At 33.1% G+C, this 27,518-nt stretch overlaps 3 protein-coding genes across 7 annotated transcripts; 2 read left to right on the forward strand and 1 right to left on the reverse strand.

The window, feature by feature from the left end:
- The first annotated feature begins 1,272 nt into the window (after nucleotides 1-1,272).
- On the forward strand, nucleotides 1,273-4,689 carry LOC100816032 (transcription termination factor MTERF5, chloroplastic-like). Its single transcript, XM_014762218.3, is given in 5 exon segments — nucleotides 1,273-1,597; nucleotides 2,692-2,741; nucleotides 2,852-3,058; nucleotides 3,143-3,621; nucleotides 3,623-4,689. Coding segments are annotated over 5 exon segments (1,416 nt in total). The 5' UTR covers nucleotides 1,273-1,523; the 3' UTR covers nucleotides 4,229-4,689.
- A 3,311-nt stretch (nucleotides 4,690-8,000) lies between these two features.
- LOC100802697 (UV-B-induced protein At3g17800, chloroplastic) lies at nucleotides 8,001-11,492 on the reverse strand. Of its 3 annotated transcripts, none has more exons than XM_006587395.4 (4): nucleotides 11,353-11,492; nucleotides 11,128-11,259; nucleotides 10,136-10,434; nucleotides 8,001-8,897 (listed from the first exon to the last, which is right to left on the reverse strand). In XM_006587395.4, the coding sequence occupies exons 2-4, from the start codon at nucleotides 11,251-11,253 to the stop codon at nucleotides 8,078-8,080; spliced, it is 1,245 nt and encodes a 414-aa protein (XP_006587458.1). In that variant the 5' UTR covers nucleotides 11,254-11,259; nucleotides 11,353-11,492; the 3' UTR covers nucleotides 8,001-8,077. The 3 variants fall into 3 exon arrangements, with proteins under 3 accessions (XP_006587458.1, XP_003534127.1, XP_003534126.1); XM_003534079.4 differs by having other exon boundaries at nucleotides 11,349-11,458; XM_003534078.4 differs by having other exon boundaries at nucleotides 11,128-11,428.
- A 3,818-nt stretch (nucleotides 11,493-15,310) lies between these two features.
- LOC100817090 (extra-large guanine nucleotide-binding protein 3) lies at nucleotides 15,311-24,714 on the forward strand. 3 transcript variants are annotated; one of them, XM_006587396.4, is made up of 8 exons: nucleotides 15,311-16,746; nucleotides 16,893-17,030; nucleotides 19,930-20,034; nucleotides 20,143-20,328; nucleotides 21,110-21,287; nucleotides 22,365-22,609; nucleotides 23,635-23,804; nucleotides 23,893-24,714. In XM_006587396.4, the coding sequence occupies exons 1-8, from the start codon at nucleotides 15,658-15,660 to the stop codon at nucleotides 24,473-24,475; spliced, it is 2,694 nt and encodes an 897-aa protein (XP_006587459.1). In that variant the 5' UTR covers nucleotides 15,311-15,657; the 3' UTR covers nucleotides 24,476-24,714. The 3 variants fall into 3 exon arrangements, with proteins under 3 accessions (XP_006587459.1, XP_003533315.1, XP_040860918.1); XM_003533267.5 differs by having other exon boundaries at nucleotides 22,368-22,609; XM_041004984.1 differs by having other exon boundaries at nucleotides 19,930-20,328.
- The last annotated feature ends 2,804 nt before the right edge of the window (nucleotides 24,715-27,518 follow it).

Raw genomic sequence — 27,518 nt, forward strand, 5'->3', positions numbered from 1 at the left:
ACTTTATAGTACAAAAATAAGATTATTTTTTTTGACAAAAAAAATAAGAATTGTTATGTGGCCACCAGCTGGCAACGGCGGCTAACATCCCCGATAAAAAATGTCCATGGTTGTTGTTTTTTTTAATTCATATATATTAATAATTAATAATTTTAAGTTATATCATATTTCTATACTTTGTTTTTGATTTTTTCCCAAAATATATTAAAAAAATAAAGAAATTATCATTTTTTCTACGGCTTTTTTTATAATATCTTTTTAAAAATTATATTAGTTTTGTTATTAATAATAATTCTAACTACCTCCAACAAAATTATGTCTGGTCATAAAAATGAAAATTTTGTAGAATATATTTCTGTAACAGATTCTATAACATTATTCTTTTTGTCTTCCTCTCTATTATATTTTCACCCACTTTTTTTTTTATCTTTCTATCATTATTTTATCGTGTAAAAGTCTTATCCTTAATTAATAATAAATATCATTCGTTGATTTTTCTCCTTTTGACTGAGTAAACGACTTGACGTGTTTGAAGTCTTCCCTTTGTCTGAAATCTTAAAGGAGAAAATTGTATTTATATATTTTTTTATATGATATATAAAAAGGCATACAGAGAAAGGAGAAAGAAGGTGAAACAAAATAATTAATGTGATGAAAAAAAATTTAAAAATATATTATAAAATGTATTAAAAAAAGTGAATGCCTCATTCTTGTGTGCAGTAACTCTTGTGACTAGTCTGCCTGTAACTTTTAATAGCATCTTAACCTCCATGCATGTGAAAACTTGCTTATTTCTATAATTTTAAATAAATCTCATCGTCTCTATTAAAAAAAATCTCATCGTGATATATTGTTTTGTTATTAGGAAATAAAGGCACGTAGTGCCTTACGTGGCTGCATTTTAATTTTGTTCCAATAATTTTTTTTAATAACTTCTATCTTTTAAAAATTTAATCTGATTTTACTTAGCATAAGAAAATATGTAAGAGTAATGGGTACTTTTTTCTTTCCAAAAAAAAAATAAATGGATACTTTCGGGAGGATGAATTAGTCTAATAAAATGTGAAGACTAAAATGAATTATTCATTTTATTATACTTTCAGGCCTAGATAAAGTACTCTAAAAATAAAAGCAATTTTCTTTGACAATGAATTTTAAAGAATTGATTAAAAATTCAATTGACAACTATTTTTTAATTAACTTGTTTCGTTCCCTTTTAATAATATATTTAGATTAAAACTAAAAATTATTCATATGAATCATAAATCACTACAGTACATAGACAAAATTTAAAAATTCCATTCTAAAAAAGAAAGAAATTAAGAATAAAAAAAAAAATCCTAGTAAAGGAATCACTGACATAACTCCGTATATGTATCTTATTTGCAACATATACCTTACCTTATCTCCAGTGATTCTATTTCTGTCCATTGTCTGTTGCTGGCGCAGTGCAGTGATGCAATAAATAATAAACCTTTCTTTTTCATTTGCCATATCACAGTGACTAACTCAAGCCTACGAAGATGAAGACTTTCACCTCAATTCAAACACCCCACCATTTTCCTTGCACACCTTTTTTCTCTCACTTTGCCAAAAGGTACCCTTTTTCCTCACTCTTCTATAGCTCATTTTTTTTTTCTGTCAATTTCAAATAGGCCTAGAGGGAGGAGAGGAAACTCATGGTCATGGGGTGGTGTATTTGCGTTTGTGGATGCAGAATAAGAATTCTCTGAAGTACTTATGAGCTTATTCACAAGTTTGGTTACTTCTTAAGTTATAAAGAAGAGTAATGTTATATCCTCTGAAGTTAAGAAGAATAGCTTTATAAATAAGTACACAATAAAAAAAAGTATTTAATGTCTTGGAAACATAAAAAAAAGAGTAAATTACATTGACATCTTCTATTGTTTCTTTGAAATTCGCACGATGCACCCCTGTCTTTTTAACTCCAGAGTAACCTCCTTACATGGATACAAGATGCAATGTGTTTATTGAGTAATAGAGAGTGTCAATGCAGTGTATTTCAAACAATTAAGGGGTTATTGTAGGAGAAAAAAAGTAGGGGTGTGTTTTGTGAATTTCGAAAAAATCACAGGAGTATCAATGTAGTTTGCTCTAAAAAAATTTAATACTTTTTATATATAGCAAGTAGGAGGATTTAAAATTATTTATAAAAAAAACTTATGTTAACAATTTTCATGTGAAATCTTATTAAAATAAGTTAAACAGAGAGCCATTTTTATAGGCTCCGATCAGCTCTTCGAAATGCCTTAGGTGCATTTGGAAGAGCTTGTTTATAGGGGACTTATCTTATGAAATAATCACTTGTGCATATGTTTAAGAGAACTTAAAATGGCTTATGATATGTCCATAAGCTTTTTTCAGTAAGCTCTCTAACTTGTATGAAAACACTTCAATCCTATTTTTTCTTTGATTATAGAAATAACTTATGCATAATACTATATTATAAGCACTTATTCAACAAACGCTTAATTAAGTTGTTTACTCAAACGCACTGTAAATAGCTTTGACTACTCCGTCATATTCTTGCTTTCCTTTTCTTTTCTTCTGTCTTGTTGTCTATTAGCAGATACAAGGATTTTCCATTCTCTTATATCTGTTTTTTTTTTCTTCTTTATGATATTATAGAAACTTGAACCTTTTTTTCCCTCATGAATATTTTTACATCAGGACTCAACTTTCTTTTCCTGCAAAGGTCTTCTTTTGCCAGGCAAAATCTGGTTAGCATTTTCATTTTTTCATTTTTAGATGTTGCAATTGGCATAATGTTTATGCACCATTCTAATAAGCATAGACCTTTCATGGTGGATTGGTGGTGCTTATTGCTCAGGCATAGATGGATCATTGAATTTGGAAGTGGTGTCTCCAACTCTGTTAGCAGCAGAAAAGGAAGAAGCCAAGGCTGTATTAACCTTGTTTTTGAAGAAACAAGGTTTGAGCAATTCGGTCGCTGCTAGAACCATCAACAAGTCAGATCTTTTCATTGATCACCTTGTCTCAAAGCTTCATTCTAAACACAAATCTTGGTATCTCGCAGGTTCTGTCACAATTATTTGTTACTTTAATTTGAAATTTCGTCCACGTTAGATCCTGCTAATCACAGTTTCATTGACATAAACAGGTAGAGAGCTTACAACTCTGGAGATCAGGGACTCTCTAATCCCATATCTTGAGTCTCTTTTTGAAGAGCATGGAGACCTTCTAGTGGATGTAGTGGAAAACTATCCAAATCCACCTGTTAAGGATAAATCAGATGTGCCAGTTCCTCCTTCTAGTCCAGTATTAGACTCTAAGAAGCTTAAAGCCGTGTCTCGAGTGAGCGCGATGGACCCAGATGGTGGCAATCTCCGCCCTCATATTGTCTATCTCATGGAACTTGGTATGGATATTGAGCAGATAAGGAGTATCACACGACGATTCCCATCTTTTGCCTACTATAGCTTGGAGGGTAAAATTAAGCCAGTAGTTGAGTTTTTTCTTGAACTTGGAGTGCCAAAAGAGCACATTCCCACTATCCTCAGCAAAAGGCCTCAATTATGTGGATCAGTCTATCTGAAAATCTGTGAACCCGCCATGAAGGTCTGAGAATCTTTGGGGATTTTACCAGAAGCAATGGCCAAAGGTGATCTATCGCTTCCCGGCCCTGCTAACTTATAGCAGGCAGAAAGTGATGGAAAGCATAGATTTTCTCCATGAATTTGGCCTCTCAGAAGAGAGTATTGGTAAGATTTTAACTCGTTGCCCCAATATCGTTAGTTATAGTGTAGAGGACAATCTCCGACCAACGGCTAATTACTTCTGTTCTTTGGGGGTTGATGTTGGGATTCTTCTATTCAGATGTCCACAGAATTTTGGTCTTAGCATTGAGGCCAACCTAAAGCCTATAACAACATTTTTCTTGGAGAGGGGATACACTTTGGAAGAAATTGGGACCATGATTTCAAGATATGGAGCCTTGTATACTTTCAGCTTGACTGAGAATCTGATTCCAAAATGGGATTTCTTTTTGACCTCAGGTTACCAAAAATCTGATCTGGTTAAGTTCCCTCAATATTTTGGATACAGTTTAGAGGAAAGGATTAAGCCTAGATTTGTAATTATGAAAAAATCTGGAGTGAAGTTACTCCTTAATCAGGTTCTTTCACTGTCAAGCAGCAACTTCGAAGAGGCATTGAAAAAGAAAATGAAGAAAATGCAAAATGGTTAGGATTCTAGTTATAGCAGCAAAGTTGCTCAATCCATCAGCCGATGAAAATCAAAACTTTCAGGCAGTGTTTCATGTTAGAAGATGCTGAACTTCACAATTTTTTTTTTTTTTGGGGGGGGGGGGGGTATCAATGGCGTGATGACTGCGAATTCATGTGAAGTGAAAAGTTGCTAAGTTGCTGTTATACTGGAACATGGTCAATCAATAACTAGCTCCTGAAACCAAATTACAGCTCATGTTATGAACTTTTAGCATTCTGATGTATTGGAGTGATTTAGAGAATTGTAGCTCCTGAAACCAAACAATTTTACTGGGTTTTTTTTACCTGAACAGAATAGCCCTGGTTACAGCTCTACTTACCAATTGCTGTTGTAATATGTGATTGTTTTTATCTCCAAAATTTCTTAGTAAAATAGGTGATTCTGGGATGCATGAAATGAGATTAAGCCAAATTTTGCTAATTGTTGATCTAACCAAGGTGTTACTGAATTGAAATCATTATATTCAATGAGGAGAACAAAATGAGGAGAAGAAGAGGCATCGGTGTGAAAACTGACCTAACAAGGATACTCACAACTTAGTATTTACTTTATTTATTTATTTTTATAATTTTATAAAAACAAACTATATTTTATTCTCTATCAAATGAATAAATAAAATATACTCTTTATTTTCTCTAAAATCATTATTTTAATTAATAAAGTTATTTCTCCTTATTTATTTAATTATAAAAAACCTTATCATTTTATAAAACTTTATTTATTTATAAATAATAATCCTTTTTAATTTAGTCTACGATAAATGGAATGTTACATTTTTAGGGTTCATTACTGTATAAACTACATATGTTCTGATATACACTATTTTATTTTGATAAACAGAAAGTATTTCTTGAGAAGATTCTAAATGAAAACCATGGACTTCCATGTTTCTGCCATGGACACTCAACAGGTGCAGCCATTACTCTTAAGGTATGGCTTGTATAAAGAGTTTAATTTCTACGCTTTGACACTATTCACACTGTCAACCAATCATAGATATTAAATTACATTAGGAATGATTGTTATGGTAATTATTTTAAAAGTCAACAAAATTACTAAACATGACAATTTCTGATTGGTTAGCAGTGTAAAAACCTTTTACAATGTCAGTATGTATACTATTTAGTCTATATAAAATATGACTCTTGAAACTTACATTTGGGGAAAAAATTGTCCAGGACCTAATGACTACAAAATTGATTCAGCTTTTCCCTGCTAAATATATTGTAGGCACTGCTTGATCCAAAGGTTGTAGCTAGCATAGTTGGTGCTACATTCACATCACCAGCAGTTGGAGTGGAGCCTTCTCATCCAATTTTGGTGGTGAGAATACCCTGCTGGATGCATCCAACTTATTTGATTATAAATACATACATTCTGCATCTTCATTTACACCAGATATATAAAACAATGCATACTTGCATATACATCAGTGAATAGGACTACTCTTGATCTCTATATTTTCTTCATGACAGGCACTTGCGCCTATAGTTTCATTTTTGCTGCCAACATATCAATGTAATTCTGCATATAAAAAGGGGTTGCCAGTTTCTCGAGATCCAGACGCTCTAATTGCTAAATATTCAGATCCATTAGTATGCACAGGATCTCTTAGAGTACGTACCGGCTATGAGATTCTTCGAACTACGAGCTACTTGCAACAAAATCTCAGAAAACTGAGAGTTTCCATTTCAAGTTCTCCATGCTGATTCTGTTACTGATCCTGATGCTTCTCAAAAATTGTATGAACAAGCATCCTCAACAGACAAAACTATCAAATTGTATGAAGGCTTTGCACATGACCTCCTTTTTGAACCTAAACGAGAGGATATCACTCGCAACATAATTCAATGGCTGAATAGTCGAATATGAATCAAGTTAGAGCAGTAAGGGAAAAGATCATGGAAAATTTTCAACCCAAGGAATTGAAAGATAAATAGTTCAGTGATCAATTTCATCGGTTGAGAGGAAAAAAACAAACTTGAAGCTGTACAAAATCTGAGGCATACTTTTTTGTATTGGAATCCTGAAAATCATTTAATGGTTAGCCAATTCTTTTTATTATTGGTACCTGCCTTCTTTTTTTTTTTTTTTTGTGGGAAAGCAATTGCTATCCTCACTAATTTATATTTTATATAACAGTAAAGATTTCCAACCCGGTAGAGGGGTGGAGAGTATCTCTTTTAAATTGCACTGATGAGAAACAATCAGTTATCAAGATATCCTAATCAACAAAGGCTGTGACAGATAGCAAACATAGTTGAGAACTTCATAATTTGCAAATAAATGAAAATCCAGAAACCTGAATCTTACAAAAGGAAGCTCAAAAGGCAACATTTTTTTAAAGAAAAAAGCATGCTTCTTAATCTTTATGCCAAATTGCCAAAATTATAAACCGACTTGGTTGAGTACATTTGCCTCATAGTAAGAGTTATAGTGATTTTTCTATCTTCTCAAATTGGGGATTTTGTAAGGATATAATAACTACAGAATTACATACATCAATGAGAGTTGTTCCTGATAAAGATTACAACAATGCTTTTTCTTTTTAAATTTCAATCACAATTCTGCTTCCTCATGTGACATGTCTAATCCAAGTTGTACTACCTTCAACTTTGGATTTGCATTTTCCCCTGAATTACAATTTCTTGGAAAGGGAAATAGCAGTGGGGTAGTTTTTTTTTTGGTCTGCAATAACAGTGGGGTAGTGCTTGATCTTCACAAGGGATCCTAAAATCTGATTAAATTGAGTTATGGGTGGGGTAGTTAGTATTCTCATGGAGCATGCAATGGAATGAAACAAAGGCATCAAGAAGATTGTTATTATTGTGAATGGAGGATGAGTGAGAATGAGGGTGGAGCTTTGCAGTTGCAGGATAACAAAGAAGAAACTTGGGAAGGGAAAGAGAACAGCGTAACCTTAACACCGTGAGGTGCCTCCCACTGTCACTGTCACTGCGCAGGATCCGTTCTAAAATATTAAGGTTTGGTAAAATTCCATGCCGTATTCCCGAGAGGGAGACTCAACCTCCAACTGTTTGTGTCAGTGTTTTTTGAGATGTTATCCCACGTTCCAAGGCTGTTTTTTAAGAAGTATAAGATTCATTGTATAATTAAAAAAAAAAAGATTAAGGATTTAGATTCTCTGTTATCTGTTAATAAAAACAAACAATACTCCCCATCCATATTTGTCAAAGAAAAGGAAAAAAAAAACTAACTTTTTAAATTTGTTTGTTAGGTTATATTAACGTACATTAAAACGGTTATAAAAATTGAAAAGGAAGGGTGCACGCTGCATGTTTTTATTTTATTATCCAGAAAAAAAAAGGTGATAGAATGGCATTAGAACAGGTGTAGTATTACTCGATAGTAAACTAGAGAAAAGATTAAAAAAAGAAAACTACAGAAGGGAAAAATATTAACATTCTCGCAAACACTCTCTTGGTCATGAAATGTGTATATCCATTTATTGGTCAAAAAATTGATAAAATAAACATTTAACTAAAAGAAATCTTGTAGTCAGCCACTTTCCCTTTACATCAGCCATCCTTATTATAATTGTCACAACAGTCATTCGTAATTTGAATTTTGTTGGATTTGAATTTTGACAGGTCTATATCGGTTGCACACTTAATACTCCAACAAAAATCACCATAATGAAGGATAAACCAATGTGGGAATATCTAATTTTAAGATATCCTTTTAATAGTGAAAACCAATTCCAATGTCACTGATCAAACAGGTGAAAAATATTTGTACTTTCAGTCCGTACAGACTTTGCCTTGGGGTGCATGGGAGTGAGCAGGACTCAGTTGAGGACAAAATGGTACCTTGAGTCGACGTAGCTCTCAACATCCCAGAGAAAGGAACCAAAAGTAATAGCTTCTAAAACAAGTCTCTTCAAACCACTAAAGCTAATTTTGATGCTCTCATCCGTCAAAGAATCAATTACCCCCTCCGGTGTTACAACAATTTCAGGTCTTCCAAACAATGCTTCGGTGTGCTTCTCAATGATGCTGAGAGCCTCTTTGGATCTTATTGTTGCATATCTCTGTAATGTCTCGCTATCAAAGGACATCACATAGGTACGCAACCTGGACACTTTTGAACCATAACCAAATCCCCCTGAGCTGATGCCACCACCAGGCAAAGTAGAAACTTCAGGATGGGACATAACATGAGAACGGCCATCTCCACCACTGATTCTTGAATCATCTACAACAGTATGTTGAATGCTATTCTCTTCTGCTCCATTAGGAAGAATCTTCATTGTCTTCTCCAGCTGGAACCTTTGGACAACCCACTTGAGAAAGTACCCGTACATTATCGAAGCTGCATAGACCTGTCCTACTCTGATTTTGCTGATCTGAGCAACAGATGTTGAATCCCCTAAACGGTTGCCCAAAATGAGAGCCAAGTGGTTTTGGATCATCTCATAGGCTTCCGGTGAGTGAAGCTCCTCCAGTTTTCCATCTTCACTTGGCCATGAATCAACCTGACCAGAGTGGTTTGGAGTTAAGGAGGGTATCAGAGAAATATTGGCATCCATGAACTTTTGCACCACCAATGCATACAATATCTCTTCTAGAGCTGTTCTCCTCTCTTTAGCCTTAACCTCAGCAATTCTCCTGGAAAATTTTGGAAGCCAGCACAGTTGACAACACCTCATTTCTTTTCTTTCTTTTCCTTTCTTTCTATTTTAAGATATCTTTCTTTTTTGAGATAAAAGCACCCATCAGTTCTTTATAACTACAAAAGCATTTTCTGATAGAAAACAGCAACCAAAAAAAAAATAAAAAATTCCTGCATACTGATTTTATTCTGATATAAAAACTTTATGCAGGATTCAAAGTAAACACAAATACATCAATGCAACATTGCATGGACAGCAACTTCACAAGTAAATTCAATTCTATCAAATCATTGTGCTTTTTATGAGAAGAGACAAACAGTATTTCTCCACCAAACAGTTACTTAAAATCATTCGAGAAGATTTGGCAAATACATGAAATTCAAACTTTACACAAGATAAAATAGAATATCATTTCTGTGCAGTTCCTGATTGCACTAATCCTTCATCCCTCCCCTCCACTAAAATAACTTTAATAAATAAAAATGAATCATAAAGTGATAATTCCAAACATGAATTAATATACTAATTTTATATCCATTGAGATATTATCTTCAGAAATTTGAACATGTGCAAAGAAAGCTAAATGAAGGCACCAATGATGAGAGTAGATCACATGGTTACTAGCCTTATGAAAGAGGCAGAGAAAAACCAAGAACATTGGAAGAAATTATTAAAGGGTTTTTATGGTGAATAATATCCCTGAGAAATGGGTTTTTAACGTAGCCAATCTCACCTAGTGGGATTAAGGCTTTTGTTGTTATTGTAAGATAACTTTAGTATATCTAATAAAAAAAAATCTTTAGTTATTTTTCCAAATTACAAATCTTCAATCAAGTTCTATGGAGTACAGATCTAAAAAGAATTATAATTAAAAGAGACTTGAATTTTTATATAAGAAAAAGGAAAAAATGCACAACTGCTCAATGGAGAGACACAGTCGCACAAAGAGCAAAGGTTCTTCTGTTATACTCCAAACAACGAATTACTGACAATGACAAAGCTAAACAAGTAAATTTCCTTGGAAATATTTGCTTATCTATAAAGTAAAATATAGCATTGATCAATTAAGGAATCCCAATCCAATGAATGAGAAAGGAATTATAAATTTCTGTATATATATGAACTACCCATTGTTTAAATTTTACCAAAATAATAAGAAACTAGATTCATAGATTTATCAGAAATACATGGCGATAATGTAGAATATCAGATATCATCAAGTATAAAGCAAACCTGTATAAAACTAAGTCAGTGCCTGAAGCAGAAGGCTCTTTCTTTTGTTTATCGCCATCACAATCAGTTTGGAATTGCTCAAGTTGCTGCTCTACTGCGGCAGGCACAAGATGCGGGTGACTTATCAAAATCTGAGAGAGAAACTGCCCGATTGGAGACTCCAGCTTAAGTGGAGCAATCTTGGAAGTTGGTTCAGATGACTCTGGTGTAAATGATGCAGCTCTAACTACAAAACCCCTTTTACTTCCAACTCTGTGTCTCGCGTGACCTTGCTTGGAGAACGACACTGAAGTGCTCAACTGCCAACCACCAAGGACACTCAGAAAGAAAATAACTAATCCCTAAAACCTCCTATACGCAACAAAAAGTAATAATAGTAATAATTCCACGAAAGCACATTGAACAGTATAACTCGGGGAAGCCAACAACATCAGACAAACAACAAAGCAAGAGAAGAGACATCAACGTCACAAATTCCCAACCAAACAAGAATATCTCCAACAAATCATCTGTGCAAGATTCAAATTAGGCACAAGCATGTTCTTTATCCCCTTTCAAAAGTGAACCATAAAAACACAATACAACAAAACATGTTAAAAAAACAACCAATTATTTGGCCCCGTTTAGATATACTTTTCAACAAGCACTTACAAGAGAAGAAAATAAGAAGGAAAAATGAATTGAACTTATGTGCAAGTTAAAATAAGCTTTTGGACAAGTTAAATGAGAGAGTTTCTATAAAAGTTGAAGTGCACGAGTTGATTTATATAGCTTATAAGTGGTTATCTAGAAACTTATCCAAATAGGCCCCAAATGACACAAACATAAGGAAAAAAGCACACTTTGAAGTTTGAAGCGAAATTCAACTCTCTCTCTCTCCCTCTCTCTCTCTCTCTTTATATATATATATATATATATATAGTTGAATTGAAATGCAATTCTGGCGATCACAAATCAACCAGAATCCAATAAATAAATAAATGATTGAATACCTTAGTGGAGAAGCGAAGATTGGAACGGAAGGCGAGTGCGGAGGGTCTTCCGAGGAAAGCCGACGGCCTGGGCGGAGCCGACGGGGGTGTGAGAACAGTCGCCGTTGCCGTCGCCGCCGCTTCCATTGGCAGCTATGGGGAAAGCGATGAAGGTTGTTGAATGAATGAAGAAAAGCATGATATAATAGGAATGGAGAAGATGAAGCATGGAGCGACCCTACCTACCTCTGATGAAGACGCAGGGATTGAAAGGAAACTAAGAGAGAGAAAAGAACCCTAGAGAGATTAAAATGTCAAGGAGTGCGTGCGTGTCTGTCTCTCCTTATTTTTTATTTTTACAAGATAAAGTTGTTTTTCTACATCATTAACTACTTAATTCAGTTCATTGCATAATACTGTACGAGTACTAGTACTCTTTAATTAAAAGAAGAAAAAAAAATCTAATTTAAGTTCATCATGTTATAAATTCAGTGATAAGAATTTGGGTAGTAAACATCTAATTTCATCACTTAAGAAAATAGATTCTAATTTAAAGTTCTTGTACTTTTTTTTGAAAGGAAAGTCCTGGTACTTTTGTATGAGAAAAATGTACTTGTTCAATAAAACTTAGGCTAAAACATATGTTTGATTTAGTCCCCAACGTTTTATAAACATGTTCAATTTGGTTCTTTAGTTAAGGGACATAGACTGAGATGTTAAAAGACGCTGATCTAACCGTTATATTTCGTTTGGTCCTTCTTGTTTCAGGTGTGGTAGTAGCGAAGAAATCATTCTCCACTTGCTTAGGGACTGCCACGAAAGCAAAAAAAGTTTGGGATATGTAACATTTTGAAGTATGTATTGCCTGACATAAAAATTAGTGGCCAGAGTATATAGTTTTCCCAGGAATGAGAGTAGCATACTTGATTCACTTGATACTTCTTACATTTTAGTTTATAACTTTTAACTACATATCCTAGTTTTGTTTAATTGAAACTTTATAGCATCTCCAATGTAAGGTATTTTCATGATTTCTTAGGTTAAGGAACGGTTTCTTGTAAATTTTTTTAGAGTATAGTGACGTGACAAAATGAGTTTCTTCGTTGCTAAGAATAGTTTCTTATATAAAAAACTCTAATATTTGAATTTTTTTATAGTTTTTTACGATTTCTTGCATTGGAGTAAAATTTTATATGAGTTTCTTATAAATAACATGACACTGTGTAAACCAACAAAAATAATACGAGGACCATAAAAAGATGATTAAGAAACTCATATAATTTTTTTGCATTCAAGATGCTCTTAGCATAGATATGTATGTGGAATGATGACCATATTGAATCTAATGGTTCTGTAGTCATACCTATGCATACCTATGTTTGATAGCTATCTAACTTCAACAATGTGCAGATCTCCATAATAGAGATTATGCTTTATTGAAAACTGTGCTGGTAATCAACTTGGAGGTTTGTGTCTCATGTAGTCTATGTTTTCTGTGTATTCATATTATATGTAAGCTTTGAGTGTGTGAGATCAACACGACAGGACAGCAAAATTGAAGTGCCCTATAAGAATTTTATATGTTTTGATATGGAGATGACTCCTTTTTTCTGTCTTTTTTTCAATGATTCATGGCTTACTATGGATATTTTTTATGCATAGATTGAAGCTGCTGAATCATGGGAGGAGTCAATTGATGAAATTATTGCTGGTTTTAAGAATTAACATCGGCGGAAGCTTTTGTACAGCGTCTCCTTCTACTAAAAATACCCCAGTCTCCCAAGAAAAAGAAGTGTTACAGTAATTGAATATTTAATGGTTTCATTAAGCATAACATCAAAACCATTTTTGTAAATTTGACATGTAGATCTCATTTCAAATGAACCCATTTTTGTATTGGATATTGTGCATTAAATTTTAGAAGGATTAAACTACCAAAAGGATTATGATTCATACCTGTTTTATCTGTTCATTCGACTATCTGGCTTGGAATATTTGTAGTAAAATGATCAAATAAGTGTAATGAGTTTATTGCATTCGAATGCTGTGTTGTATATTTTTTTATTTTTGTATTTGTGCACCAAAGTATAGCTACCCGAGGAGGGAGTAATCTAATCGCTTTGAAAACGATAGAAATTATCAAAATATATTTTATTTTCTAATGAAGTGTTTTCTATATGCATGTTCAAGGATTAAACTATGGGGGACTTGTTTCAGATTCAGTTATACCTGATATTCAATTATACCAATGGTATTAGGCTTTGCTCGTTCCAGAATGTGCTAAATGTAAAGCCTCAAGAAAATAGTGAATTATATATATATATATATATATATATATATATATATATATATATATATATATATATATATATATTATATAAATAATTATACTAAGAATCGAGTAAAGGTTCGCTTATAACCATTTTACTTCTAGTGTGATATATAAATATAAATGGCTTAATTATATTTTATATCCCTAATTTTTTATTTTTGAAAATTTTTATTTTTAATAAATTAATTTGGTGTATCATACTTTCAATTTTTAAGAAATTTGTAAATTTTATCCTTTATGATTTATACATTAATAAGCATAAAAATTGAAGAGAAAAATTGTTAAAGAAATAAAAAAGTTAAAAATAAAAATCGTTAAAAAAATTGGGTGCAAAATTTTTTTAAAAAAAAAGTTGGGATAAAAATTATAATTATGTTAAAAGTAAAATGAGAGAAAGTAAAATTCTTTCTTAAAAATTAAAGATAAAATATGTTATATTAATTTATTGAAAGTAAAATTTATTAATATAATAAAAGTATTTTGAGTCACAATAAATCATTGGACTCAACCATGAGTGCGCTGAGACCAAGTCATGTTTATAACTCATCATCAATTCAATCATTTGCATTTGATCAGTTAATAACATTCTTTTCTTTTTTTGGTCTAGAACAAATAACGTTCAAATGGTTTAAAATTAATAACTTGCTAAGGAATTGACCAAGGCTGTTTCAAACGCCTACATTGAACGCAAGACTGTGCCAAATTTACAAAATAGCGTTCCTTGTTGATACTGCACCTTAAAAGTATAATCTCTTCAATTTTTTTTAAAAAAAGGAAAAGTATAATCTCTTTAAGTTTTTTTTTAAAGGAAAAGTATAACCTCTTGAATTTTTTTAAAAGAAAAGTATAACCTCAAATTTATTTAACTAATTTAGTTCACCTATTTTTAAAATGAAGTAGATTTAATTTTGTGATGTTTTTTTATCTAGAATTCTAAATTCTAATTTTTTTATTTAAAATCTTCACAAATTCGACTAATTATTATCTATCTATTTTTCAGAATAGTTATAAATTTTAACATTTAAATTATAAATTAAAATTTAAAAATAAAGTAAATTTGATCAAAGTTGAGTTAAATTAATTTTAACTCACTTTTCAAAATAGTTTTACATCAATTTTTTTTAAAAGGCAATTTCAACACGTGTTTGATTGTGTTTTTGTTTTTCTAATCTATTTTATAGAATAATTTTAAAAATAAAGATGTTTTGATTTTTTTTTAGTTTTTTAGTAACCATAACATTGCATTAAAATTAATTTTATTAATAACTAATTTTTTATAAAGACATATATTTATTACTACTAAATAAGTTATTTATACTAATACAACTTAATTTTATTTATTAATATTATCTTATTCATATATACTAATAATATTAACTATTAGATACTAAAAAATAATAAATATATAATAATACTAAAATAAATATAATATTATAAAAAAATAACTCATAATTCTAATACTATATCTTTTCCTAAAATAAATACTATAAATAATAACTTTGTTTTAAATATTTTTTTCTTTTATAAAATTGTGATGTTATCATTTTTATTTTTTCTTTACATATTTTAATGAATGGAATAAGATATTATTATCAATATGACAATTTTTTTCTTTTCCTAAAAGAAATAGTATTTAGATGATATGTTTGCAAATAACCTTCTTCCAATATATTTATATCATATCCAATATACTTGTATTTCTGTACAAAAATATATATATATATATATATATATATATATATTAATTTATATTCATTAATTTTAAATCATTAATATCAATAGTATTAGTATATATTTATAAACAGATGGTTATTAATTTTTAGTCTCTTTTAATTTTTTTCTAAATTGAAAGGAACAATAAAGAATTAAAGAATTGCTATTTTGATGAACAGAATTAAAGAAATTAAGCGTGCAGCAAGTGTGCAAGTGCAACTAAGGCAGTGCCTATGTCATAAATACGTATTAAACATGCATATATGAAATCACGATGACGTCAAACATAACGGAATCGGACACCGTCAATGAAGAGAGACAGAGTCTGCCGTTAAATGCCTCCGTTTACTTTCTTTCTGCCAACTGCTGCAGCTGACAACTCAACACTGAACTTTTCTCTCTCTCTGATCCAAACCAAAAGACGATGAAACCTTTTGGTTGATTCCTTCGAACTCTCTCTCTCTCTCACACTTTCCTTCACTTTCTCGCCATCCAAACCCTAAATAATGGCGTCGGAATCCACCGGAGACGACAAATCATGGGAGCACATCCTTCGCCGCATGCTCCCCGCCGGCGCGCCGCTTCCCGACGAGGAGCACCTCGATTACTCCATCGCCGTCGAGTACGAAGGTCCTCCGGTTCCTTACGACGTTCCAAAGGTCGATCCGCTCAAAATCGGAGCCTCCACCGGTGGCGGCGCCGTTCCGATTCGCACTGCTTCAATCGACTCCGATCACAACGCGGCGGCCTCGATTCCGGTCGCTATGCCAGTGCATCCGCGGTTCTCGCGGTTCAGCCGCGTCCGCAACGGCGGCTTCGACCGCGCGCCGCTGCCTCGGAGTCCGGCAGAGAGCCGGCGGTCGTCGTCGGTTTCCAGGACGCAGTCGCAGTTCGATTCGCGCAGCGGCGAGGTGGCTTACCGCTCTGATTTCTCCGGCGAGGTGAACGCCGACGCCGACGACGGTGCGAGTTCCGCGTCAGCGGCGTCCGCGCCGCAGACGCCTCCGAATTCTGCTCCGGTGCCGCGGAGTGGCACCGGAGCTGGCAAACGCCCGACGACGGTGACGTTTCATACTCCAAGGGACTCGGAGGACGACGATGGCGACGATTATCTGTCGCCGCGTTCGGTAGCGACGGAGCCGGTGGGATCGCCGTTGACCGCTTCGCCGTCGCGGAATAAGAAACGGTGGATTTGTAGCAGATGCGGGAATAGTAACAGGCTGAAGGAGAAGGAAGCGTGTTTGGTGTGTGATTCAAGGTATTGCAGTAACTGTGTTCTGAAAGCGATGGGGTCTATGCCTGAGGGAAGAAAATGCGTGAGTTGCATTGGGAAGCCAATTGATGAGATGAAGAGGTCGAGTTTGGGGAAGTGTTCTAGAATGTTGTCGAAAGTGTGTAGTTCTTTGGAGATTAATCAGATAATGAAGGCTGAAAAGGAGTGTCCTGCGAATCAGCTTCGACCGGAGCAGCTTGTTGTGAATGGCAGACAGCTGAGGCAAGAGGAGTTGGCTGAGATTCTGGGCTGCTCCATCCCTCCTCAGAAGTTGAAGCCTGGGAGGTATTGGTATGATAAGGACTCTGGACTTTGGGGCAAGGTGAAAATGGAAAAATAATATATCATGTTTAATGTTTCAATGTATAGTATTTTGTGTTTGTCTGTCTTTGTTAAATATAGGAACTACTGTTTTTGGATTGCTTTATTATTGTTTGGCTGAATTTGGATGTGATGGATTGGTTTCAGGAGGGTGAGAAGCCTGATAAGATAATAAGTTCAAAGCTAAATATCGGAGGAAAGCTTCAGACGGACGCGAGCGATGGGAATACTAGAGTCTACATGAATGGCCGTGAAATAACAAAGATTGAGCTTAGAATGTTAAAGGTAATCAAATCAATAATCATGTTTCTATTTCGTCTGTGTTTGGAAGATTCGATTCTGAATGAAATAGTAAAACATGGAAGTTAGTAAATTTACTAGAAGGCTAGAATGCTAGATACCAAATTCCTTGGCTGAGCGTCAAGGTTTTCTATGTTTGGGCTTCAACTAAGGTTGTGTGTGATTTACCTTGTTGGAACCCTACTGACTGAATATTGATTGCTGTAGTGCTTAACGAGTTTATAGACAATAGGTTATATAAGGAAAAATACACAAATGAATACAGACCTGCGTTATTTTTTTTGTTTTTGATCAGCCAAAATAATTATATATTTATATTAAGAGAGTACCAGAGGTACTGAAAGTGTACATGAGTAAGATACAAGTGTGACAAATTTGAAATCAGCCCGCTTAGTAGTCCACCCCAGGTTGGGGCACACAGCAGGCTCAATTACAAATGATTGCCCTGCACTCCTAATGATTACTACATCTAAAACCTTGAGTCAGATTTGATGACCACTGATTGTAGTGAGTGGTGAAATCCTTCTCTAAGTTTTTCATCCACGTCCATACCAAAAACAGTGTGTCCTCCATCAATCTGTTTGCATTGAAATTGCTATTGGAAAAAACTATGTCATTTCTGTGCTTCCATATGCTCCAAGTCAGTGCTATCCACCATCCTTTCCATCTAGATGCTGCCATTCCTTCCACAATATAAGACGCATGCTGAATAAAATGTTGTCTTGGATGGATAGGGAAAACATGCACCAAATTCACCCAAGACAATGACTCCCACCAAACTGGAATTATTTTCCAGCAATGAAAAAACAGATGTGACGCGCTCTCTTCCACACTTCCACAAAAGGGACATGTGAAATCCTGCAAAGTCAATTTGCTTCTTCCTCAGGTTTTCTCTCGTCGGTAGCCTATCCATGAGTAATCTCCAAACAAACACAGCCGCTTTAGATGGAACCTTGAGCTTCCACAACTCCTTGAACTCTTCCCCCTGAACCTCCGTAGGTACATGCTGTCTAAGCACCTTGTAGGCACTCTTAGCTGAGTACTGACCAGTTGGGTCAGAATCCCACACCCACTGGTCAGCGGTTGTAGGTCTAATTCTGGTTCCCTCCAGCTCTTGAATAAAAGAAACTGCCATCTGTATCTCATTATCAAAGAATGATCTTCGCCACTTAAAGTCCCACTCCCAACCAGATTCTTTGTGATTTCCCATGTTCTGAATTAATTGGTTTTGCTGTTCCGATATGGTGTATAGTCGAGGATACTTCTCCAATAATTTATTCCCACCTCCTGTCCATGAATCCTCCCAGAATTTTGCTTCATTTCCACACCCAACCTGCCATGTTATTGAGTTGTTCAAAAGCTGCCCCTGCTGTGTATGTTGACACAATTTCTTCAAATCCCTCCACCATATAGATTCTTTAGCAGCTCTCGGATCTTCATTTAGTCCTCTCCAGCCACCATACTTTGAATTAATTAACCTTACCCACAATTCCCCCGGGCTTTGAAATAATTCCCACTTCCATTTACCTATAAGTGCCACGTTAAAAGATGTGATGTCTTTAACCCCCAAGCCTCCTTCCTCCTTTGGCAAGCACACCGCTTCCCACTTCACCCAAGCAATTTTATTTTGGTCGGATGCACCACCCCATAAAAAGTTTCTCTGAAGTCTCACTAGCTTTTTCACCACCTTTTTGGGGACCCTGAAAAAAGAGAAAAAATAAATAGGCAAGGACGTTAGCACTGAATTTATAAGAGTCACTTATGGTCATTTCTGTTTCTAAGCATTTAAGTGTTTGTATTTTGCTTGTTAGTATCAAATTTTTACCAAATACTCTATCAATATTAAGAAAAAAGGCATTACATAAACTACTATCTGTGCAGGGTAAAATATTATCAGCCGAAAAGATCATGTATTTAACCCTGGGCGCACATTCAATTTTTTTTCTTAGCAGTTCTCCTTTAAATTAATAAACAATATTTCAAACATTTAAGCTACCTGATTACTAATTAATGATACTATAAGTCTAGAATCACATGCATCTGGTTAAACACTTAAAATTTTGAGCAAATTACAGTAGCACCCATTGAGGTTTCATGTAAATACACAAGCACCCCTGCTTTTTTAACCATTACATTCACCTCCCTTGTAGGGGGTGTTAGTGTAAGATTTGAGGGGGTGGTGGTATAATGTTTTCAAACATATAAAGGGGTGTTAATGTAATGTTTTAAAACTTAAAGAGGGGTTATTATAGGGAAATCAAAAAGGGTGGGGCTATGTGTAATTTGATAAAAGCTCAGGGGGTGTTGCTGTAATTTGTGCTTTACAATTTTTAATGCAATCATAATTTCTACTTGTCGAAAATCAACAATCAAGTTTAACACGGTTTATGAATCCCTTAGATTCAATGCATAAAGAATTCACTCATGGTTTTTATGGTGGTCCTTCAATTTTTATTTTTTTTTGTTATGGTACCTATAATTTGTATTTAAAATGTCTTTCTTTTCCTGCTCACTTATCATTTCTTTGATGTTTGTTTCTTATTCTGCACGTCTTTATATCTCTTAAAGAACAATGCTTGCCAAAACCAAGATCTTATGAAGCATGTCTTGAAAGGAGGACTGCAAGGACCTTTAAGTAGACAGCTTCCTCTTTTTAATGCATTTAGACCATCTCAAGTTAATGAAATCCTGAATGTTGTCATTCTCATTCACATAGATATGATATTGCTCCAATCATATACCATTAAGCTCTTATGTTTCGCTTTTGGTCTCTATGTCTAACTGCATTGGAAGTCTATAAATTATGTTTTGTTTATCTACTTGTAATTTTTTGCCTTTATCATCTCATCAATGATTATTTGTGATTTGTTGGTTATCATTTCAGCTAGCAAATGTTCAATGTCCACGAGATACCCATTTCTGGGTTTATGAAGATGGATCTTATGAGGAAGAAGGGCAAAATAATATTAAGGGAAACATATGGGGAAAGGTTCTCTCTTATCTGATAATAACATATCTTTTTTTTCAATTTGAGCTTGAAATTGTATGTCTTGATTTGGCTTTTTTATACAATATTAGTTTGGTTTATGGTAGGCAGACGTCCACTCGTTTCATTTGTTCATTATTCTCATTGCCTGTACCACCTACTAATCCTCCCGGGGTCAAAGATAATTCAACTAACCATTCAACAAGATCTGTGCCCGAATATTTGGAGCATGGAAGAGTTCAGAAACTTTTGTTGTTTGGCATGGAAGGATCTGGAACAGCCACTCTATTCAAACAGGCACGTCTTTTTTTCCTTTTTCTTTCACTTCTTCCATCTTTCTCATCCTCTGTCTCATAGCTGCACATATTCATACCTTTCTGTTCTTACTAAACTTTAGTCTGGCTGGTTTGTGATCAATATGTTTGGCTTTCCCTCTTAGCCTGACAAAGGACTTTAGTGTATAGTCACAGTTTATGTGCTTGGTTCGTAGTGCAATGAATGCTGGTGGACTGCTAGTTATATTATATAATTATAGGTAGACTATTTTCTTGGGATTTTAGATATATACATGTGCTCATCCACACTTTCTCTAATATATGCTGTATATATTTGTTTAAGTGTGGATCATGCTTGCTTGCATATACCAATAGTTCTATGTATGAATGTTCCATGTGCTTGTCACGTTCATAAAATGTGCTAATGCATACCATTTATGTATGTTTGCACAATGCATACATACTTAGAAGTTAGATGCATTCAAATGTGTATGTCTCAACTGATGGATAATGGAAACCCAACCGTACCTTTGTTTTTTTTTTTCAATGTACATGTGGCAGAAGATATTTTTTGAAAACTGCGTAATTTTAGTTTACATGGTTATGACACATTTTTAGTGGGAACAGGCTTTTATTGTTGTTATTGTGGTTATGACACATCTTTTTGTCATCTTGCAATGGTTATTTATCTATTTACCTGGTTTTAAACTGTTAATAGTGTTGTACTGATTTTTTTATTCTTTATTTTTGTATTTTATCATTTCTAATTTTCAATGCTTTCATTTTCCCTATCTGTGGAACAGGCCAAGTTTTTATATGGAAACAAGTTTTCTGCAGAAGAATTACAAAACATCAAGCTTATGATTCAAAGCAATATGTACAAGTATCTCAGCATTCTACTTGAAGGACGGGAGCAGTTTGAAGAGGAAGCTCTGGCAGAGAGAGAATCTACTTCATTAGAAGGTGAAGGATCTGGACAAGGTATAATTTTACTTTCCTTCCCTTTCTTCCCTCTTTTACAGTCTGATGGAAATGTTTCTCTTTAAGTTGAATTGCCACTGGCTTTCTGCTATCTTGTGGCATTTGTTATTATTATCAAGTCACTAAATATTGATTTTTCTATAAGGGCTCATGAAAGAAATGAAAAGTTCTGAAGCTTTTCACATTTGTTCTATATATTTTCTTTAGTTATATTTCTTTTGTTCTATTATATACATATAAAGTGATGCTTAATGCTTTATAATTTCATAATGCTTGTAGCTTATGCATTTGCTCTGTCTACTTCTTACTCTCACTCACCTAGTGGGATAAGGCTTTTGTTGTATATTTTACACTCACTGTGTCAATTTATTTGTCATTCTTTCTTCATGGTTTGTCTCAAATTTTCATCCAATTGAAACATTTTAATGAAGAACTTGTAGTCCTTTTGGGGAGTAGGGAACAAAACAATTGCTTTATGTTCCCTTATTGGATCCATAAATGTAATTTTTGGATAAAAATTTCTTTGATTGTGTAGTGATATACTAAATGCTGTCTGCAATTTTGTTCTGACGTGCAATAAATTCATTATTTGTTATTAAGATGTTAAGTTTCTTCAAATTTAACTTTGTTTGATATTTTATCTGACAATATTCAACATTTTTATTTTTATAATAAAAGCAATCTAAACTAATAATAACAACTACCACCAAGGCTCATCTCACTCTAAGGGTCAATAACATGGATCAATTGACACCATTGGGGGCTCTATCAAAAATCAAATTTTCAATAAAACCATTTAAATAAGGTCCTTTTCAATGGTTACTTGCTGTCTTGTTAAGAGTTCTTTTTTCCTTGCCCATTATTTGCTACTGCTACAAGGCAATACAACTATGTTTTAACTGGTATATTTGATCATTTGTCCTTTTAAGCAACAATTTTCAAGTTAGCAATAGCAATTCTTGATATCACATCATTTTTTTTCCCTGGTAGATAATACAATTTGATAATAATCTTTTTTGCAATGTCTTTGGAAAGGCTAGAGTTCTGTGAATGAATCTAATTGTATAATAAATTTAGCAGAGACAGCAGCTGACGAAAACAAGCTGAGCGTTTACTCTATCAATCAAAGATTCAAGCACTTTTCTGACTGGTTACTGGATATTATGGCCACCGGAGATTTGGAGGCCTTCTTCCCTGCTGCAACGCGTGAGTATGCTCCTATGGTAGATGAAATCTGGAGAGATCCTGCTGTTCAGGAAACATACAAGAGAAGAGAGGAATTACATAATCTTCCCAATGTTGCTAAATATTTCTTGGATCGGGTATAACTCTACTCCATTTACTATTTTGTCACTAATGTTAATGTACATTATACTTTTCAAAATTATAGAAACTATTAACTGTTTGAGCTAGTACTTATTTTCTTAAAATTTTCTCAAGCTTGTCATTTGAGAGTTGAGACCAATGTGATTTTTAACTGCAATTTAATCATTAAATTGATTGTGTTTTCTATAAGCATTTAATGTAGTTCTTTCATCATTGCTAATTGATAGTGGCTTCCATCTTAATTAGCAAAACTGCAAAAGCTTAAATTAGTTGATATGTTTAGTTATTTAAGATTTATATGAATGCCATTATGTCTATCTTATGAACATGTAATTATGTACTTGTATGCAACTTCAAAGGATCTACTAATCTCTTAATGCAAGAATTGATAATTAACTCTCTTTATTTAATGCATATTTAAATATTTTTTATAATAATATTGCCATCATGGAAAATTACAGTAGGATATTCACTGTCCATTTTCATGGTTGCTAACTTTTGTATTTGCTCAAAGGTCGAGAACCTAACTTTCAAAAGAGTATCTAAAGTACCGTGTAAAATTCAAAATCGCAATCTTATGTTGTATAACTCCTTCCTGTCTTGTAGTCTGTCTATCTAAAATTGGCTCATAAAATAAATGTTTGTCTTTCACTTTTTTCTAATATAATATGTACCTAGGTAGAGTAGAATAAGAGTTTACTAACTTCCAATTTGATTTTTCTTGCTTTTGTTCTTTTTAATTTGTCATTTGTCTCTGTTAATAATTTAAAACTAAAATATATTTGGACTTCCATTATGTGCACTGTCATTAAGATGTCTATTTATATGTGATCTTGCACATGCAATAGAAACATTATGATACGTATAATCATATTTTAACTTCTAATTTTATTTTTCTTGCTTTTGTACTTTTGATTTGTCATATTTCTCTGGCTAATATTTTAAAAAACAAGTTTTAAATTTAGACTTCCATTATGCACTTCTGTTATCAAGATGTCTAATGATATGTGATCCTGCACAGGCAATAGAAATATCAAGCAATGAGTATGAACCTTCTGATAAGGATATATTATATGCTGAAGGAGTTACTCAGAGCAATGGTCTTGCCTTTATGGAATTCTCATTTGATGATAGGAGTCCCATGTCTGAGATATACAGTGAAAACATCAATTATCCTCCTCATTTAACCAAGTAAATCATTCTCTTCCATCTCCTTTTCTCTTATTTTGCAGAAGCTTCTGAAATTGTTCTTAACTCCTTGACATTGTCATTCACTCAGATATCAACTGATTCGCATAAATTCAAAGGGACTGCGTGACGGTTGCAAGTGGTTGGAAATGTTTGAAGATGTGAGGGCAATCATATTTTGTGTTTCCCTGAGTGACTACGACCAGATGTGGCCTACTAGTACTGGTCAGCTTCGTAACAAACTGCTGGCAAGCAAAGATCTTTTTGAGAGTCTGGTGAAGCATCCTTGTTTCAAAGATACCCCATTTGTGCTTCTCCTAAATAAATATGATGTCTTTGAAGACAAGATAAACAAAGTTCCTTTGTCAATTTGTGAGTGGTTTGGAGACTTTTGTCCCGTGAGACCCCATCACAACAATCATGCCCTAGCGCACCAAGCATATTACTATGTAGCTATGAGGTTCAAGGAGCTTTATTATTCACTAACCGGCCAGAAGTTGTTTGTGGGGCAAACTCGAGGCCGGGATCGCACGTCAGTGGACGAGGCATTCAAATACATAAGGGAGATCATCAAATGGGACGATGAGAAGGATGAAGATGTATATGAAATCAACCCAGAAGAGTCATTTTACAGTACAGAAATGAGTTCTTCTCCATTCATCAGACAAGAATGAATTCCCAACCTTGGATAGCCCTTCTTTGAGACTAAATGGTCTTTTATATGTGGATAGAGTGTCGCAGCTCCAAAGAATTTGTAGGAGCATAGCATTTGTTGAAGGACAGGGAGGTCAGTTGGCTGGGCTGTGTTGTGGAGTATGTTGTTTTATTTTGTTCTTTTAGGATCTTCCTGAAACAGGTTCAGAATGATTTTTGCCCCTTCATAAATAAGCTAATTTGATTGAGAGGTTGTAAATTCAGAGGTTATTTGTTCTCTGTACAGCTTATATTGACAATATTGTTCAGCTTAATTTGAAAAAAAAAGAGGTATTTTTATTTCCTTTTATTTTCGTCAACACACCATTGTTAAGTTTAAACATACTAAAGCCGAAATATAAAAGTTTAAACACCAACAGGTGTGGCTATAATTTCTTTTAATTTATAAAAGAGATTTCTGGCAGTGAACTACAAATATTTCACTATGGTTAATGTTTATTAGGAATGGAAATGGGTTAAGAATACGGAATTTATGATTTAAATTGAGGTTAGACTTCGTTTAACAAAAGCCAACTCATTAAATAAGGTAACTATTCTTTTTTTAAAAGTCAATTAAGTTGAAAGACACAGAATTTAAAGTAGGGGTTGCTTTAACCTTTTTAATCTGAAAAGTTGTTTTAAAAAGTATAAACAAAGAACTTTAAATTAAAGTTAAGTTTTTTTTTTTAACACTTTTATGATTTTTTAAACTTAAGAACTATTTTTCATCACTTCGTTAAAAAAAACTCAGTTTTACTTTTATACCATAATTCATTTCCTTGCCTCTCTTCTACAGAGGTGGAACCATTTTCTGCTCAAACAATTTCAGTAATCCTATACCAACAACTTTTTTTTTTTTTTGTGACTATCTTACCAACCAACTACTTGCTCAGATATTCTTTGCCCTTATTTTCCAATTGGGCATTTTTCAGAATTGCAAAGTTATTGTCTTTATCGAGCAACGTATCTATGCAGACATTTCCAGAAATACCTTTGGTGTACAAGCTAGTTGTTCCTTAACCCACTATGCCACTAAAATTAAGAAGATAAACCTATCTGCAGAAAATTGTTCAAATCCCTTTAATTACAAAACGTCATCCTCGAGTAGCTAAAACAAGAAAGAAATGTAAGGGGAAACATGAAACATCCCTAGACCCTAGCAGCAGACAATATAACCCAAACGAATAATGTGAAAAATGCAAACAAACTAATTGAGGTGAGCAAACAGAGATCAGAGAGGGAGCTAAATGGAGAACAAAATAATACAAAAGTTAGAAGCCATTGTATATTTGCTATTTGGAGTAAAGAAATAGAAGCTACTAAGAATCACTTATTAAAAAGCTTATTTTTTTTATATTCAATTTTGTAAAAAAAAAAAAGTGTTCTAAACCTTATTAAGGTTATTTTGGCCCACTAAAGTAAATAAACAAACATATTCGCCCAATGCTACTACTAAGTCCAATCAACAAATCTTATAGTCCATCGCATGAAGACTCGAGAACATTCCTACTATACCCTAAAGACATGCATGGGTGTGAAGCATGAAATCGTGAACACAATTCATTAATAACTGCAAATCATGAGATTAGCTTAAGGCACCCCATGCATTATCACACAATAAACATAATATGACTCCTATTAGTAAGCTTAAATAACGACATTGACTTGGATGTCAGAGAGTCCTTGAAGGTACCCAACTAAAACTCTTAAATTCCAAAGCTTGCCTCAAATATTTTTGTTTTAAGGTTGATGCTAAACAAAATGCTTCTTTTAATTTTAGAGTTTTTTGAACATATGTTTGACTTATATTTTAAAGAGTTTATTAAAATTATGTGAAAAAAGTTTTTTTTAGGTTTAACAAACTAATTTATTTAAGTAAATATAAAAGCTTAAATATATATTTATGGTTCCTGATAAATGATCAAGTTTTGTTTTAGGTGTTTTATAATTTTTGTTGTTGTTATAAATTTTTAATTATTAAAATTTTATTTTGAGTTTCTGTCGTCAACTAAGTAATGACTTGATATCATCACTTGATTAATTTATAAAATGACACATCATCACTTGATTTATGGTAATGATTCAAAATAAAAAGTTCAATATATCGAAGACTCAAAACAACAAAAAAATTTAATCATTTATGAGATACCTTATTTATATTTAAGTTAAATATAAATAATTACATAATTATTAAAATATTTAATTTATAATAAATAATTATTTAATAAATAACAATTTTTAAAAATATTTATTATTAATTTTATGGATAAAATTAAAGATATGATGTATCGCTAGAAAATTTTAAGCATTAACTCAAAAACATATTTTCTTTCTTAATATTTTTTAAATTTTAATGTTTCTATTTTTGTCTCATATATATACAAATACAAAGGATCCTTAAGGGGGAGGGGACAAGATCACTACTTGCCCCATCTTGCATCTGTCCATGATCTTATGATTATTGCATTATTTTTTATTATTATATTTTAAAATTTATCCTTATTTTCTTATTTAAGTTAAAGATGCAGATTATTAACATAAATTAAGTTTAATAAGGAGATTATTCGCTAATGATAAATTAAGATTTGAATTCTTATTGAGAGATAAATTTATATTTAATGTCCAACTGTAATTTGATTAAAATTTCCTCTAAAAGAATATACATGTGAAAAAAAAAAGACATAAATTTATTTGACTATTCAAAAATATGTTTAGTAACATATTTAAAAATATTTTATAATAAAATAAGTTTTCAAATATGCTTTCAAGTCAAAGACTATTAAAAATGTTGTTCTAAATCTTGAAATAAAACTATATCATACAAACAGGCCAAGTCCATATTTTAACTTTTAGAAAATAGGCTAGACTTATAGCCTTTAAGATATAACCTAACTTGGCCCATTTCACTTTATTATTGTTGATAGAAGAAAATTGAATATTGATTAAAAATGAGTGGCTATATATAAAATCTGAACAATTAACGAGCCTATTCCTTTCGGATACCTCATCATTTTTTCAGTATAT

Source organism: Glycine max, chromosome 9 (genome assembly GCF_000004515.6).
Source record: "Glycine max cultivar Williams 82 chromosome 9, Glycine_max_v4.0, whole genome shotgun sequence".
Classification (NCBI taxonomy): Eukaryota; Viridiplantae; Streptophyta; class Magnoliopsida; order Fabales; family Fabaceae; genus Glycine; species Glycine max.